Here is a 14,315-nt window from a genome sequence, read left to right as displayed (position 1 = left end):
GGCGCCGCAACCCCGACCCAGCGCGGTCAAGATGGCGCTGGCGGTGGGAATGCGCGTCTCCTCGCGTGCCCTGCCGCGCCCGTGTGCGTGACCCGGGGCGGGGGTCGGGTTGGGCAGGGGGCAGGGGCCGGGGCCGTGCGGGCGCGGCAGGCTAACGGGCCTCGCGCTGCCCTCCTCAGGGGCCCTGCTCCAGGGCGCGACCATCAGGCGGACGGAGCCAGCGGCCGGCGGCGGGGACAGCGCGCGGCGCTTCGGGACCCAGCGGGTGCTGGTGGAGCCGGACGCAGCCGCAGGTAAGCGCCCGGAGCGCGGTCTCCCGAGCGCCCGGCCGCCCGGCTGTGGGGAAGGAGGGGGGCGCTGGCAGCAGAGCGGGCTTCATTGGACAGTGCGTTTGATCTCCCCCAGCTCCAGGCCCAGACCTGGAATCCAGACTCGGGAGAACGCTCGAATTTCTCAAGGCCACGGGATAAAGCCCAATTTTAAAGGCAGTTTCTGTTGAGTTCAAAGCTTAAGGGTCATCATTCTAGGTGTTTTCGCCCCCCAGTTCATTATGAAGATAAAAATATTTCAGTTTTTAAAGTTTGGGGCATGTGCTCCTTAGCTGTTAAATTGGGAACTAAAATAATTGGAAGTATTTCAGAATAAAATATTTTAATTTTTCTTAATACTCCCAAGTGGCACAGAACCCAGCAGATATTTTTTTAATTAAAGCCAGGAGCCACAAGTGAAATCACTCCTACCCACTCCATCAGAACACCTCTTAAAAGTCTCCAACGGGGATTTTAAAAAGATAGAAAAAGCACTTTTGAAAGAGAAACCAGTGCTTTCTCTACCAGAGAGCACTTCAGAGCTGGGTCCTGAGCAGGCTTGGCATCGGGGACGTGCAGTGTCAGATTTTAGGACAAGCTGTCTCATGACCTCCCAGCTCCTGGCCTCAGCCTTTAGATGCCCCCATCCCCACTCCACTCTGGCTTGGCAGGGAGCCAAGCTCCTCCCCAAATGGGGCTACAGCCTCAGCCCCCCTGAGCACCCCAGACACACACAGGTTGTGCAGCACTGCCTGTGCCTGGACTGATGTCAGGGCACCCACCGTGTTCCTTGGTTCAGTTCTCTAGTTTAGCTCCTCTCTGGGTTGGGGGCTGCCCGAGCCAGGTGATGAGGGGCCCAACTACGAGTCCAACAAAATCCTGAGTTTCTGAAAGGATCGTTTCTGTGACAGATTTGAATATATATCAAAAATTGCATAAAACACATTTTTAAAGTATTGGAGTAGGTGGTGGTGGTTGCACAAGATTGTGAATATACTTAATACCACTGAATTGTACACTTAAAAATGGTTTGAATGGTAGACTTTCTGTTATGTAAACAAGTAAGAAAAAATTATCAGTGAGACAATTTTTTACCAAAGTGCTTTCCCACCCCACCATGGAAGAACTCGCTAGCTTCACCAGCTTATCGTGGTAGAAGGTTGAGTTTGAGGTCAGAAAGCCAGGCTTGGTTCTGTCCTCCCTGCCAGACCTGGGTAACCTTCAGGCATCTTGAGGCTTAGAGGAATTAATGGAATAAAAGTGCTTTTTAAAATGTTTTCATTTGAGATTTCCCTGGTGACACAGTGGTTAAGCATCTGCCTGCCAATGCAGGGGACAAGGGTCCGATCCCTGGTCTGGGAAGATCCCACATGCCGTGGAGCAACTAAGCTTGTGTGCCACAACTACTGAACCTGTGCTGTAGAGCCCACGTGCCACAACTACTGAAGCCCATGTACCTAGAGCCCGTGCTCCGCAACAAGAGAAGCCACCGCAATGAGAAGCCCACACACTGCAACAAAGAGTAGCCCCCGCTCGCCACAACTAGAGAAGAGCCTGCACGCAGCAACAAAGACCCAATGCAGCCAAAAATAAAATAAATAAATAAATTTTAAAAAAAGAGAAAAGAAACTTACCTCCGAACCAAGTTTGGGAGCTCACTTTTGAAAGTTTTGATTGCTTCTTATGTATACATGTACATACCTGTAGCCAGTTAATAATTATGTCTTCCTCATAAATCATAGGTCTCAAAAGAGTCTCTTTGCCTTCAGGACTTAATTCTCATTCCTAGAGAATGGTTTGTGTTAACTATCCAGAGATTTCCAAGGCCTTGACCAGGGAAATGTACCCTAAGTGAATGGTGGCATTTTGAAGCCCTTGGGGTCTGCCCTTGGGCCAGGCAGTGAGAACAGATGGCCCCAGCCGGCCCAGGCCAGCAGCTGCACTGTCCACAAGGGCAGGCCCTGCCACTCCTGCTTTCCCTGCTGCTGGCAGTATAAATGAATAGATGGAGCGTTTAAGAACATCTGACCCCTGATATTCTTACTCTCAATCCTTAAACGAGCATGAACCAGAGGCCACCACTGGAGTTCCTCCTTGCACATCTGGTTCTTAGAGTTTGCTCACTTACTCAAGAAACTAAGGCCATTTCCTACTCCCCTGAGGATGTAGGACTTACATCTGGGAGATAAAGATCAACAAAAATTTGTACATGAATGTTCATAGCAGTATTACAATGGCCAAAAGGTGGAACTAACACAAGTGTCCATCAGCAGATGAATGGATAAGCAAAACATGCTGTACACAGATAATGGAGCGTTATTTGATCTTAAGAAAGAATGAAGCACTGACACATGCTAATACATAAATGAACCTTGAAAACAGTAAATGAAGGAAGAAAGTCACATATGATTCCACTTATATGAAATGTCCACAATTGGCAAATCCATAGGAACAGGAAGGAGATTACTGATTGCCAGGGGCTGGAACAGGAGGAATGGTAACTGCTGATGGGTACAGGGTTCCCTTTCTTATAAGGTATATGAATCTCACCTCAATTTAAAAAACCCAAAATCTGTGTAGCTTCCCATGGCCTGGTTGAGGGTGCAGGGTAGTTGGGGGCACCTTTCCCATGCTGGGTATGAGTTTTGTCCTCTTCATTTTCAAACTAGGGGTCGCCGTGATGAAGTTCAAGAACCCCCCAGTGAACAGCCTCAGCCTAGAGCTGCTGACAGAGTTCATTATCAGCCTGGAGAAGCTGGAGAATGACAAGACCTTCCGAGGCATCATCCTGACTTCGGTGGGTGCTCCTTAGCTCCCCCAAGGCTCCAAGTTCTCAGGTCGAAGTCCAGACTCGGGAGCCCTCCTACACACTTCACATGGCAGAGAAAACCCAGGCAGCCCAGGTGCGGGTGCCACCACAAGGGGCTTCCAGGGGTTGTAGTCCTGGGTGTGGGGGCTCGAGGGGGCCGTGCCATGGGCAGCTGGTTCTCCTGCAGGAGGCTGATCCCTAGTTCCCAGGCCACCTCCCAGGTCATGCGGTTGTGGAGCCAGACCTGGGGCAAGTCTCGACCCTCCACACCCTGGGCCAGGATGTAGGTGAGGGCAGGTGACGTTTTTGCAGGATACCCTTGAGGCCACACGACCTCACGAAGGGTGGACCCTGTGCAAACTTGGCAGCAGCTTCCTGGGGCACCCACCCAGGCCGGCCCCAGTGACGGTGCCCATCCCAAAAGCTGTGCCCTCCATTCCTGTCTGGACAGGTCCTAGAGTTGAGATCTCAGAGGGCAGGCTTTTCCCTTCTGAATTCTCGAGGGGAATGGGAATGGCAGCATTTCCCCTACAAGCCAGCAAATGCTGGTAACGACAGGACTTCGTTGGGTCAGGAAGAGCACTGGGGTCACCTTTCAAGTTAGAAGGAGCCACAGACAGCATGAGCGTCCCCCAAAGCTAAGTGCCACAATACTAGAGACCAATGGGAACACCTTGGCCCCGCCGTCATTAAAGGTGCAGGAAGGAGACAGTCACAGCCTGCTTCCTGCACCTTTTAGACCAAGGTTTGGAATGTCCACTGTGGGCTCGCACCTGCTTCCTTAAACCCTCAGGTTGTCCTGGGGTGGCCTGGAGTTGCAGCTCTGGAGAGCCTGGCTGCCTCTGACGAGGGGACCCATCAATGTGCTGGAGTCACGGACCAGCAGGGGACCCTCAGGGGCTGGCCTGATGCACGCACCCAGTGTGTCCTGTGAAGCTGGGGTTTGCAGAGCCAAGCCTTGCCCCATTCCATGGGAGTGAGATGACCTTATTGCTCCAAGGGTAGGACTGATACTGGGTGTAGATCATTTGAGGGAACTTTCTGACCTGCCTAGAGATGCTGAAATTGCCTAGGAATTTTTCACCCTGGATAATTCCTGAAAATACTCCATTTAAGGTGTCATTTCATAGCTTGACGTTTTCTTTATTATGCTGTGAAAATGAGAGAATTGCATGTCACCAAAGATAGGACCTTTAGAACAAAAGAGGGGAAGACCCGTCGCTTGTCCAGGCCCCCAGCCCCTGTGCTCTGGGGACAGGGAGCCAGCATTTGTCCCTCCGGAGCCTGCGTTCTCCCTGCGACAGTGTCCTCCCCCCAGCAATGTGTCTGCGCCTCGTGTTCTGTATCAAGTGCCTCCTGTGTACGTAGCACAAGGCCTGGCCCAAAGTGGGTCCTCAGCAAATGTTTTGGAAGGACTTGTGTTAGTTGGGGCCACCTTAACGAAGGGCCACCAACGGGGAGCAGTGGAGCAGAACAACAGAAATGTATTCCTTCACGGTCTGGAGGCCACAGGTTCAAAATCAAGGTGTCAGCAGGGCCGATCACATCTAGAGGCCGTGGGGGAGAATCCTTTGCTTCTGCCAGCTTCGGGGGGGCCCTGGGGTCCTGTACTTGTCTCCACGTGGCCGTCTGCCCTTTCTCTGTGTTCAAATCCTCCTCAGAAGGACACCAGTCAAAGGATTTAGGACCCCCATACTACGGTATGACCTCATCTTAACTTGATCTCATCTGCAAAGACGCTATTTCTGAATAAGGTCACATTCTCGGGTAGTGGGGTGCGGACTTGACCTTGTCTTTTTCGGGGACGCAGTTCGGCCCACTACAGACACGTTGCTGAATCACAGAAATCACGGAAATAGGCCAACCCACATCCGTTTTCATCTGTCTGGCAGAGGCCATCCCCAGCTGGGATTAATGTGTTCGTTTCTCTCGCATCCAGAATAGAGTTCTTTGCCTTTGCTTCCCTCCAGCGCCAGGACTGTGGGCAAGTGCTGTCAGCCCCTCCAGCTTCTGTGCTGAGAAAATGAATTGGGGAGGCAGTGGGGAGGGGGGAGCCAGGAGCTCATGGTGGGAAGAGATTAAGGAGGAAGGCTGAAAAGCTGAATGTCAGTCCTGCCACATCCTCAGAGAGAGAGCAGCTCCATCCCCCTGCTGTCCCACCCCCCCACCCCCCACAGGCGCTGGCTCATGGGTCCCTGCTCCAGCCTGTGAGACAGCAGGACCTGTGAGACAGCAGGACGTGGTGTACCAACCACCAGTCTTCCCATCCCTGTGGGGCCTTTTTAGTGACAGGAGTGGAACACGTTCCACGTAAACAAAAAGCCAGCCTGCTGGTATCAGTGCACACACAGGCACGTGTGTATATGAGAAACACGGGGCCGCGTCTATGCCCTGCACTGCAACTTGCTTTTGTCGCTTAATAGAAGGATGTAGAGGACTTCGAGTGTGGCTGCCCCTCCTCACAGACACTGCAGGCAGGGGAGGGGGTTCGGTCGTTGCTGCAGCAGCACATGGTGACCGCGGCCAGTGCTGGTTAGTGATCAGCAACCCCAGGTGCGGTGTTCTCGGGTGAGGGCTGGGGAGCTGCCCCTCCCCTGGCCTGCATTCTTGACAGAGCACCCAGAACCTGGTGCCCATGCCCAGAAGCACCTTCTGCCTTGGTCTGTGCTCCCCACCTCCACTTCAGCGGCTGTGTTGGGGCCTGGGGCGTCCACACAGGACAGACGTGCCTTACAGATCCTTCCCCAGGCTTCTGTCTCACATGTGACAGCCCAGGGCAGAGGTCTGTCTGCTTTTTTTTTTTTTAAAGCTAACTGCATCATGACCAGACTGCAACAGTGACATAAGTTGGTCCATCTTCTTTTTTTTTTTAAACAAAAACCATTTTATTTTATTTACTTTTGGCTGCATCGGGTCTTAGTTGCAGCACGCGGGATCTTTTGTTGCAGTGCACAGGCTTAGTTGCCTGTGGCCTGTGGGATCTTAGTTCCCCGACCAGGGATCGAACCCACATCCCCTGCACTGGAAGGCAGATTCTTAACCACTGGACCACCAGGGAAGTCCCGAGGTCTGTCTTCTTGACTGCTCACCACTCCCTCCTTCCCTGGCCAAGTCCTGACAGCTGCACCTTCCAGCCTGCACCGGAGTCTGCAGTTTGCTTTTGGGGTAAATCAGAACGTGTGTCCGCTCCGACTGTCAGGAGTCCTCCCCCGCCCCTGAGTTCCTCTGCCCAGGATGAGTACAGAGGTATGCAGAGTCCGGTGTGTTTATGTCTTTGGAGGAGCACCTGGCCCTGCTGCCTTTCCTTCCAGTTTGAAGCTGGAAAGGGAAGAATATCCCAGGATGCAGAAGGAACAGAGTGCAAGGGAGGTCCAGGCTGCCTCCCTGGAGCCCCCAGCTCTGGGCTCCTGGGGGCAGCATCGTGCTGCCCGAGCATGACCTCAGCTCCTCTGTCCCTTGAGCACCTGTGGGCTCCCTGGGCCCTGGGGCTGTGTTGGCACCGTGGGGCAGACTCTGACGGGGCCCCTGCCCACCCCACACCTCCCCAGGACTGCCCCAGGGTCTTCTCCGCAGGCCTGGACCTGACGGAGATGTGCGGGAAGAACCCAGCCCACTATGCCGAGTACTGGAAGGCGGTGCAGGAGCTGTGGCTGCGGCTGTACCTATCCAACCTGGTGCTGATCGCTGCCATCAACGTGAGTGTCCCCACTCCCGAGGGGCCTCCATGGCTCGCTGCGGGCCAGCCCTTAGGGTGGGGGTGGACGTGGCCCTGCCCTCAAGAAGCCCTCGGAGAGGAAGGGGGCAGTCGGGAGACCCTCAAAGGTGCACAGGTCAGCTTGCCATTACAGACCAGGTGAAGGGGGGACCTAGGGGTGGGGCTGGGGGGGACTTGCTCACTGAGGTGGGGGTGAGTGTGGGGGCAGGAACCAGGGCCCATGGTCGACGTGGCCCAGCAGTAGGGTTATGAGGGTGGGGGCAAGTGGGGGATCAGATCTACATTTGGGGATATCACTTTGGCCTAACCTGGGGAAGGCAGGGGTGGGGCTAAGGCCAGAGAGGTGCCAGGAGAGCCTGAGCTGGGTGGAAAGGAGGGATGGCCAGAGTCAGGAAGACTCCATGGGGTGTGGTGGCCGCTGACGGCCTCTGGGGCAGTGGATGTGTGAGATGAGGGCAGAGTGAGGTCGGGCCTCGGAGGACCTCCTGCTGGAGGAGAGGAGAAGAGAGGCCGCTTGCTGCCCTGACATGAGCCTGAGAAAAGAGGGGATGTTCTGGGCCTGAGCGCTGGCCGCCCTGCCAGTGCCTGCGGCCTCAGGCTGATGGGTGAGCCGGAGCCCATTGTGCGCACACCCCCAGACAGTGTTGGTACAGCATCCTGGGGCCTGGAGGCACCCAAGAGCTCACAGCCACCTGAGGCCCTTTCTTGGGACCCTGGCTCTCTGGAAGATGACCGGAACCAGCCACGGCAGCACCCAGAGCCCGGTGGTCCTACTTCCCCTGCAGGGAGCCTGCCCAGCCGGAGGCTGCCTTATCTCCCTCACCTGCGACTACCGAATCCTGGCTGACAACCCCAAGTACCTCATGGGGCTGAACGAGACCCTGCTGGGCATCGTCGCCCCCTTCTGGTAAGGCTGGGGGCTGCACCCACACTCCACCAGACCCCGGGCTGAGCCCACCCCCCCCCACCCCCATCTCCCGGGAGCCCTGAGCCCACCGTGAGTGGGTGTCTGCTTCCAGGTTCAAAGACACCTTTGTGAACACCATTGGGCACCGTGCCTCAGAGCAGGCCCTGCAGCTGGGGTTGCTCTTCCGGCCAGCAGAGGCCCTCCAGGTGGGCCTGGTGGACCAGGTGGTGCCTGAGGACGAGGTGCTGAGCACAGCGCTCTCAGTGATGGCCCGATGGATGGCCATTCCAGGTGAGGGGCATGGGGGGGGTGGGGCAACAGCTGTGGGTACCGGTGGGCAAGTAGAGCCCCGTCCCCTCCCCAGCCTGGAGCTTCTGGTGAGACAGGAAGTTCTCAAGCAATTCACAAATGAGCCATTCACAATAGCAGACTGACCTAGTGTCCTGAGGCTGATGTAACAAATTACCACAAGAGGGGGAGTTGCAGGGGCGGGTGGTGCTTAAAACAAGGGAAATGCATTCTCTCTCAGTCTGGAGGCCAGAAGTCTAAAATCGGTGTGGGCAGGCCGTCGCTCCTGCCAGAGGCTCTGCGGGAGGCTCCTTCCTGCCTCTTTCAGTTTTGGGGGCTCCAGGCGTCCTTGGCTGTTGCTGCGTCACTCCCATCCCTGCTGTGTCTTCACATGACCTTCTCCCACAGTGTGTCTCTATATCTCAGAGCTCCCTCTCCTTTTAAGGACACCTGTCCCTGGATTTAGGGCCCACCCTGAATCCAAGATGATCTCAGTTACACCTGCAAAGACCTTTTTCCTAATAAGGCCTCTTGCACATACTTTTTTGGGGTCCACTGTTCAACCCACTACACAGACAACTGGAAACAGCTTGTGTGTCTGTGTATAGAAATAGGGCTGCTTGGGACTTCTGTGGTGGTCCAGTGGTTAAGACTGCCCGCTTCCACTGCAGGAGGTGCAGGTTCTATCCCTGGTCAGGGAACTAAGATCCCACATGCAGTGTGGCCAAAAAAAAAGAAATAAGGCTGCTTATATCAACTATGGTAGAAACCAGGGATCAGCAGGCGTCTGTAAAGAGCACAGGGAGATTTCGGCTTTGTTGGTCACATGGTCTCTGCCATAAACTACGGCGCCAGAGCAGGAGGGCGGCCTTAGAGCACGTGAACTAACAAGCATGTCTGTGTTCCAATAAAACCAGGCCACCGAGTTCTGAATTTCATGTAATTTTTCACGTATCACAAAATATTACCCTTTTAAAATTTTTTCCATCTATATAAAAATGTAAATAACCATTCTTGGCTCTTGATCTCTGGGGGGCCAGTTGCCGATGCCTGACACAGACAAATGCCTGAATACCGTGCAGCCATTAATTATGTTGTAAAAGAATATTCAGGGCTTCCGTGGTGGCGCAGTGGTTGAGAATCTGCCTGCTAATGCAGGGGACACAGGTTCGATCCCTGGTCTGGGAAGATCCCACATGCCACGGAGCAACTAGGCCCGTGAGCCACAACTACTGAGCCTGCGCGTCTGGAGCCTGTGCTCCGCAACAAGAGAGGCCACGATAGTGAGAGGCCCACGCAACCGCGATGAAGAGTGGCCCCGCTTGCCACAACTAGAGAAAGCCCTCGCACAGAAACGAAGACCCAACACAGCCAAAAATAAATAAATAATAAATAAAAAAAAAAAAGATATTCAGTGACATGAAAATATTGCCGACAATATAGTTGAGGGAAAATAACAGTTAAAAAGGCAACTTTCACAATATCGTCCTGTATGATTTTAAAGGAAATCGATGGACAGTAGGGAACAGGTGGCTTTCATTTTCTTCTCTTTGCTCACTTGAATTTTCTAAGTTTTCTACCGGAGTTTCAGTTGGAACTCTCTTGGAAAGCTTGGGAATACCACTGTCCCGGAGCAGAGCATGGGTTTTCACAGGTGGGACCCATCTTCTTTAGATCACGCTCGACAGCTGACCAAGAACATGATGCGAAAGACCACGGTAGACCGCCTGGTGAAGCAGCGCGACACGGACATCCAGAACTTTGTCAGTTTCATCTCCAGAGACTCCATCCAGAAGTCCCTGCAGATGTACTTAGAAAAGCTCAAACAAAAGAAAGGCTAAGGGCTGGGCTGCCCATGCAGGGTTTTTAGCTGTATGCACCCTTCTGGGGGCCCTGTGGTTCCAAGGGATTTAAAGAAGGCGTTTTCCAATTTAAAAGTACTTTTAGCTCTTTGTTTTGCTCATCCCCCTAAAAGGCCTGTTCCTTGTAGCCATAGTCCCAAGGCCTGTTACCACTCACGAGTACCCTTTGTGCCTGGCGGGTGGGCAGGTGGGCACAGCTGGCAAGCAGTGTCTTGATTTGGGAATCATAAACTGGTAGGTGGCACCCTTCTGGACCTCAGCGATGTCACCGTTGAGTGTCTCCTCTCCCAGAGCAGAATAAAGTCCTTGAGTTTCCCATCCCTGGCTGGTGGAATGGCTGACTGCTGGAGGCATAAGGCCAGGTAGTTGTGGGCCCTGGCAAGCCACACAAGAAAAGGAAAAGGGAAAAAGCCCTTGGGCCGCCATGTTTTTTTGTTTGGATGGAAAGCCTGTATAAATTTCAGAGAAATTGGGTGACTTAGAGAGGGAGGAGGGAGGCATTTTACATTACAAGTGTCCTAAATCTTACTTTAGAAAGATCTAGCAAGAAAAGCTTATTCAAATTCTTGAAACAAAGGTTTTTCCCTCCCATACAATTCAGGCCAGTTAAATCCTGCCAAAGGTGAGATGCTTCGAAAACCAGAAACCTCATCGGGCCCCTGTCAGTTACACTGTGTACCCCAGTTCTGCTTGTTCCCAATCCTCAGGTGATGGGCTTACTCAGGGTGCAGGCCACTGTCCTCCCTGCTGAGTCCTTGCCCAGCCCAGGGCTCCTGAGGAAGAAGCTACCAGGAAGGCACCTTTGAAGGGGCTGTACCACTGTGAGCTGTTCAGGTTCTGTGGGCAGGACTTTATTAACCCAACCTGCCTGCTCACCAGTGAGGAGGCTCTCCACATGTCCCAGCGCCGCCAGCCAGCTGGTTGCAGGGGGCCAGCCTTCTTGACCGCCCCCCTGCCAACTGCAGTGCTGGGTAGGAAAGGACCCTCATACACGAGTGCCTGTGAGTGGCCTGCAGGCCTGGGAACCGGGGCCATAGGAGGAACACTGAGGACTGGGAGGTTGGCCTTGTACATCCACACTACCTGTGTGTGAGCACTTAGCCCCAGCTGCACTCAGTACAGGTGCTTGAAAGCATTTAGTTTGCACAAAGAAAGAGCAGGGAGCTTCAGCCAGTGAGCACAGGAGCTGCCTTCTGGAGCCAGCCTGGTCTGGAGGTGGTCAGTTCCCAGCAGGATGTGGAATGGGCAGGCCAGGCTGTCCCTGTCCCCTAAGTGGGCTGGGACCGGGGACCTGCTGGGCTGCAGGACCAAGGTTTGTGCCCCAGAAGAGCTGAGTCCTAAGAAAGGACATGAAGGCGTTGGAGCCAACATGTGTGTGTGGTCCTGGCTGAGTGTTCGCTGTTTATTGAGCTCAGCTGTGTGCCCAGTGCTCTACGAGGTGCTTCTCACAACCTTATGAGGTAGTGGTGGCAGCCCATTTCACGATGGGGAAACAGGCTCCGAGTAGTCCCATCACTTGTCCAGGCCCAGCTGACCCTACGCTGCAGCCCTGTGGGGCTTGCTCCTTGTGGCCAGAGTCTGCAGGCAGCCTGCCCTGGCCAGGCTTCAGGGCTGTCAGTGGGACTTGAGGGTCACCTCCACAGGAAAATGGTCACTGATGGCCAGGGCCTGGAGAGAGAAGGGGCCAACCCTGAGGCCCTGCTGAGCAGCCAGTCCTCCCTCAGGCTCCACCCCAGAAAACTGCCCCACACCCCCCCCCAGGAAGGGGCCCACTGGGTGTCCACAAACCACTGCATCTGGGGGTGGGGGAACAGCCCAGCGAGGCCTGGGCTATCCATCCCAGCTGCGTGGGTTGGGTGGGAACATGGCCTCGGGACCCCACTCTGGGGAGGTAAAGAGCTTCCTGTACTGCCATCCCAGATTTGTTCCATTCAGCCAGAACTGAACCTCTAAGGGCCTTTTCTAGAAACACTAGTGCAGGGAGGGGAGCGCCAGGTGTACTGAGGTTGGGCCTTGCTCCTACTGGGCCCAGCACTCGCCTGAGCCTGGTACAGGCCAAATTCCTCCTGGAAGTCATGTACAGCGGCCGACTGGGGCTTCAGGCTGCTGCGCAGGCGGGCACCACAGACCACGATGCGGTCGTAGGCACAGTCCGAGTTGCCCACCGTGGTGTCGGCGCTGTCCGGGATGAGCCACTTGAAGACCTCGCTGCTGCGCAGGCGGATGGCCGGCCAGTCCTGAGACTGCACGTAGCTGCAGTCGGCGTTAAAGTCGCCCAGAAACAGCATGTCCTGTGGGGCACCGCGGAACCGGGTCTGAGCCTGTGGGAGGGGCCGCGCGCGCAGAGCCTCACGCCTGTGGCCGACCCCCAGGGTGCGCCTCTGGGACCCGGGGACGTGGGGCGGGGCGGGGCGGGGCCGTGCGGACATAGGGGCTTACGTCGGTGCCCCACTTGTCTATCACGTCCAGGTATACATCGTAGAGCGCGTCGATCTCGGCCACGGCTTGGTGCGGCGCCGCGTGCAGCGGAATCAACACTAACTCCTCGGCAGCTGCAGGAGGAGGTAGATGTCAGGGGCTGGGACGGGGCCTGCGGGACGGGCGGGGCCTGCGGGACGGGCAGGGCCTCACCTGACCCCGGTGCCGAGAACTTGATCACGAAAGGTTCACGACTGAAGGCGTCCTCCGGGTCCGGGTACTGGTACGTGTCCACTACCGACGCCACGTCCTTCCTGGGTGTAGAGGGTGGGTGGGCGCCCTAAGCGGGCCCCCTCCTGCCCCGCGCACCCCTCCCCCGCATCCCCGCCCCTCACCTGTAGATGAACAGGTACGTTTCCTTATACTGGTCCCGACCCAGGGGCTCACTGCTCACGAAGCTGTACTCGTGCCTGGACATGCTGCGGAGACACCGGCCAAGCCCGGGGTCAAGGCATCGCTCCGAGACCTGGGCCCACGTTGGGCCCTGCCCGCCATACCTGTTGATCTGCTCCATGAGCGTGGATACGGCGCTCAGGTCGGAGTCCCGCACCTCCTGCACCAGCGTGATGTCATAGCCAGCCAGGATCTGGGGGAGGGGCCGGCAGGTGCGGGGTCACGTGTGCGCAGCAAATTAGCCCGCGGAGCCCAGCTGCGACCCCGCCCAGGGTCCCCAGCCTCACTTGCGCGATGATGCCGCTGCAGGCCGGGTCCGACACTTTGCTGTCGCCGAAGCTCCGAATGTTGAAAGCTCCGATGCGCAGCGCTGCGTCTCCAGCAGCCCCTAGCGCCCACAGCGCGGCCAGTAAGGCCACGGGCCCGCCCATGGCGCAAAGCAGGCGGGCTTAGAGGGAGAGACACGGCCGCGTGAGCGCGGACATGGAATCGGACACACCAGCCCACTCTTCTCAGTCCCGACTGCTGGGACGCGGGGGCCGGGCAGGTTCTGCCACCCATTGGTGGCTGGCAGGAAGGCATATCCTCCCCCTGCCGCTCTCCAGGTCTCCCCAAGGTGGTGGGCTGGGCTTACGGCCGTGGCCTTTCTCCTCCGTGGGGAAACTGAGGCCCAAACATTGAGACTCCATTCACATCCAGCCCCCGGCTCAGCACGCCCCCCACCCCGACTCACCTGAGGGATGTGGATTGGCTGTGTCAGAGGCTTAGGATCTGGGTCCCAGTAGAAGTCTGAGGTCCCAGCTGGGGGTGTGTCTGCGGCACGGAACAGACTGCAAGGGCTTGGTCTAGCAGCAGCTCTGGCGCCCCAGCTCCGTGAGTATTTGAAGCCCTGGTCCAGGGAGGGGCTGGGACTGCACTGGGTCCTGCCCCCTCCACGAATTGGACACAGTAACTCCTGGCTCCCATTCCCACGGAGACCACCGCCCCCCCGCAGGGCAAGGCAGCAGGGGATCCACCTTGAGACTGCTCTGGTGCCCCCAAGCCTGTCAGAACAGGGACTCAGAAGGCCCTGCCAGCCCAAGAGCTGAATCAGAACTGGGAAAGAGGACCAGACATGCCCACGGTCCAGGTCTTGCTCCTGTCCCTGCCCCCGAGAAACTAGGTCACCCAAAATCTCCCTCAAGCTGCATCCCCTCAGGGAAACTAAGGCAACACAATCAGGAAAGACTGGCCCCATTTGTGGCCCAGCATCTCCTGCTGCTTCTCCACACGTTGTCACCTCAAGGTAAAAAGCCGAGACTCCTGGGTCTCCCAGCCTCATTCCCCGGCCCCAGGGAGGCCCCAGGGTTGGAGGCTAGGAAGCAGCACCCCCTCCCACCCACCTCGACGGGCCTCAGGAAGCTGAGGTCACAGCTCCAGCTGGGCAAGGCAGCAGCAGGAGGCTGCCTGTCCACATACCAATGACACCCACACACTGCCAAGGTGCCGCCAGCCCTGTTGGGATCCCTGGGCAGGTAGGGGCTGCCACAGAGGAACCTGCCAGGGCAGTGGCACC

At 56.2% G+C, this 14,315-nt stretch overlaps 2 protein-coding genes across 9 annotated transcripts; one reads left to right on the top strand and one right to left on the bottom strand.

Moving 5' to 3' along the window:
- On the top strand, nucleotides 1-10,207 carry ECI1 (enoyl-CoA delta isomerase 1). The gene is made up of 7 exons (XM_036827500.1): nucleotides 1-83; nucleotides 180-293; nucleotides 2,978-3,105; nucleotides 6,666-6,812; nucleotides 7,618-7,739; nucleotides 7,852-8,030; nucleotides 9,702-10,207. The coding sequence occupies exons 1-7, from the start codon at nucleotides 32-34 to the stop codon at nucleotides 9,866-9,868; spliced, it is 909 nt and encodes a 302-aa protein (XP_036683395.1). The 5' UTR covers nucleotides 1-31; the 3' UTR covers nucleotides 9,869-10,207.
- Nucleotides 10,208-10,342: 135 nt separating this feature from the next.
- Nucleotides 10,343-14,275, bottom strand: DNASE1L2 (deoxyribonuclease 1 like 2). 8 transcript variants are annotated; one of them, XM_036827499.1, is made up of 7 exons: nucleotides 13,048-14,275; nucleotides 12,865-12,953; nucleotides 12,703-12,786; nucleotides 12,521-12,621; nucleotides 12,329-12,441; nucleotides 11,929-12,180; nucleotides 10,343-11,557 (listed from the first exon to the last, which is right to left on the bottom strand). In XM_036827499.1, exons 1-7 carry the CDS (start codon nucleotides 13,189-13,191, stop codon nucleotides 11,504-11,506), a joined length of 837 nt encoding a protein of 278 aa, XP_036683394.1. In that variant the 5' UTR covers nucleotides 13,192-14,275; the 3' UTR covers nucleotides 10,343-11,503. The 8 variants fall into 8 exon arrangements, with proteins under 8 accessions (XP_036683394.1, XP_036683390.1, XP_036683391.1 ...); XM_036827495.1 differs by having other exon boundaries at nucleotides 12,317-12,441; nucleotides 12,703-12,953; XM_036827496.1 differs by having other exon boundaries at nucleotides 12,703-12,953.
- Nucleotides 14,276-14,315: the final 40 nt, after the last annotated feature.

The sequence above is a fragment of the Balaenoptera musculus genome, chromosome 15 (assembly GCF_009873245.2).
Source record: "Balaenoptera musculus isolate JJ_BM4_2016_0621 chromosome 15, mBalMus1.pri.v3, whole genome shotgun sequence".
NCBI classification, from domain to species: domain Eukaryota; kingdom Metazoa; phylum Chordata; class Mammalia; order Artiodactyla; family Balaenopteridae; genus Balaenoptera; species Balaenoptera musculus.
The sequence above is the reverse complement of the archived record's forward strand: the minus strand, read 5'-3'. Positions and strand labels throughout refer to the sequence as shown.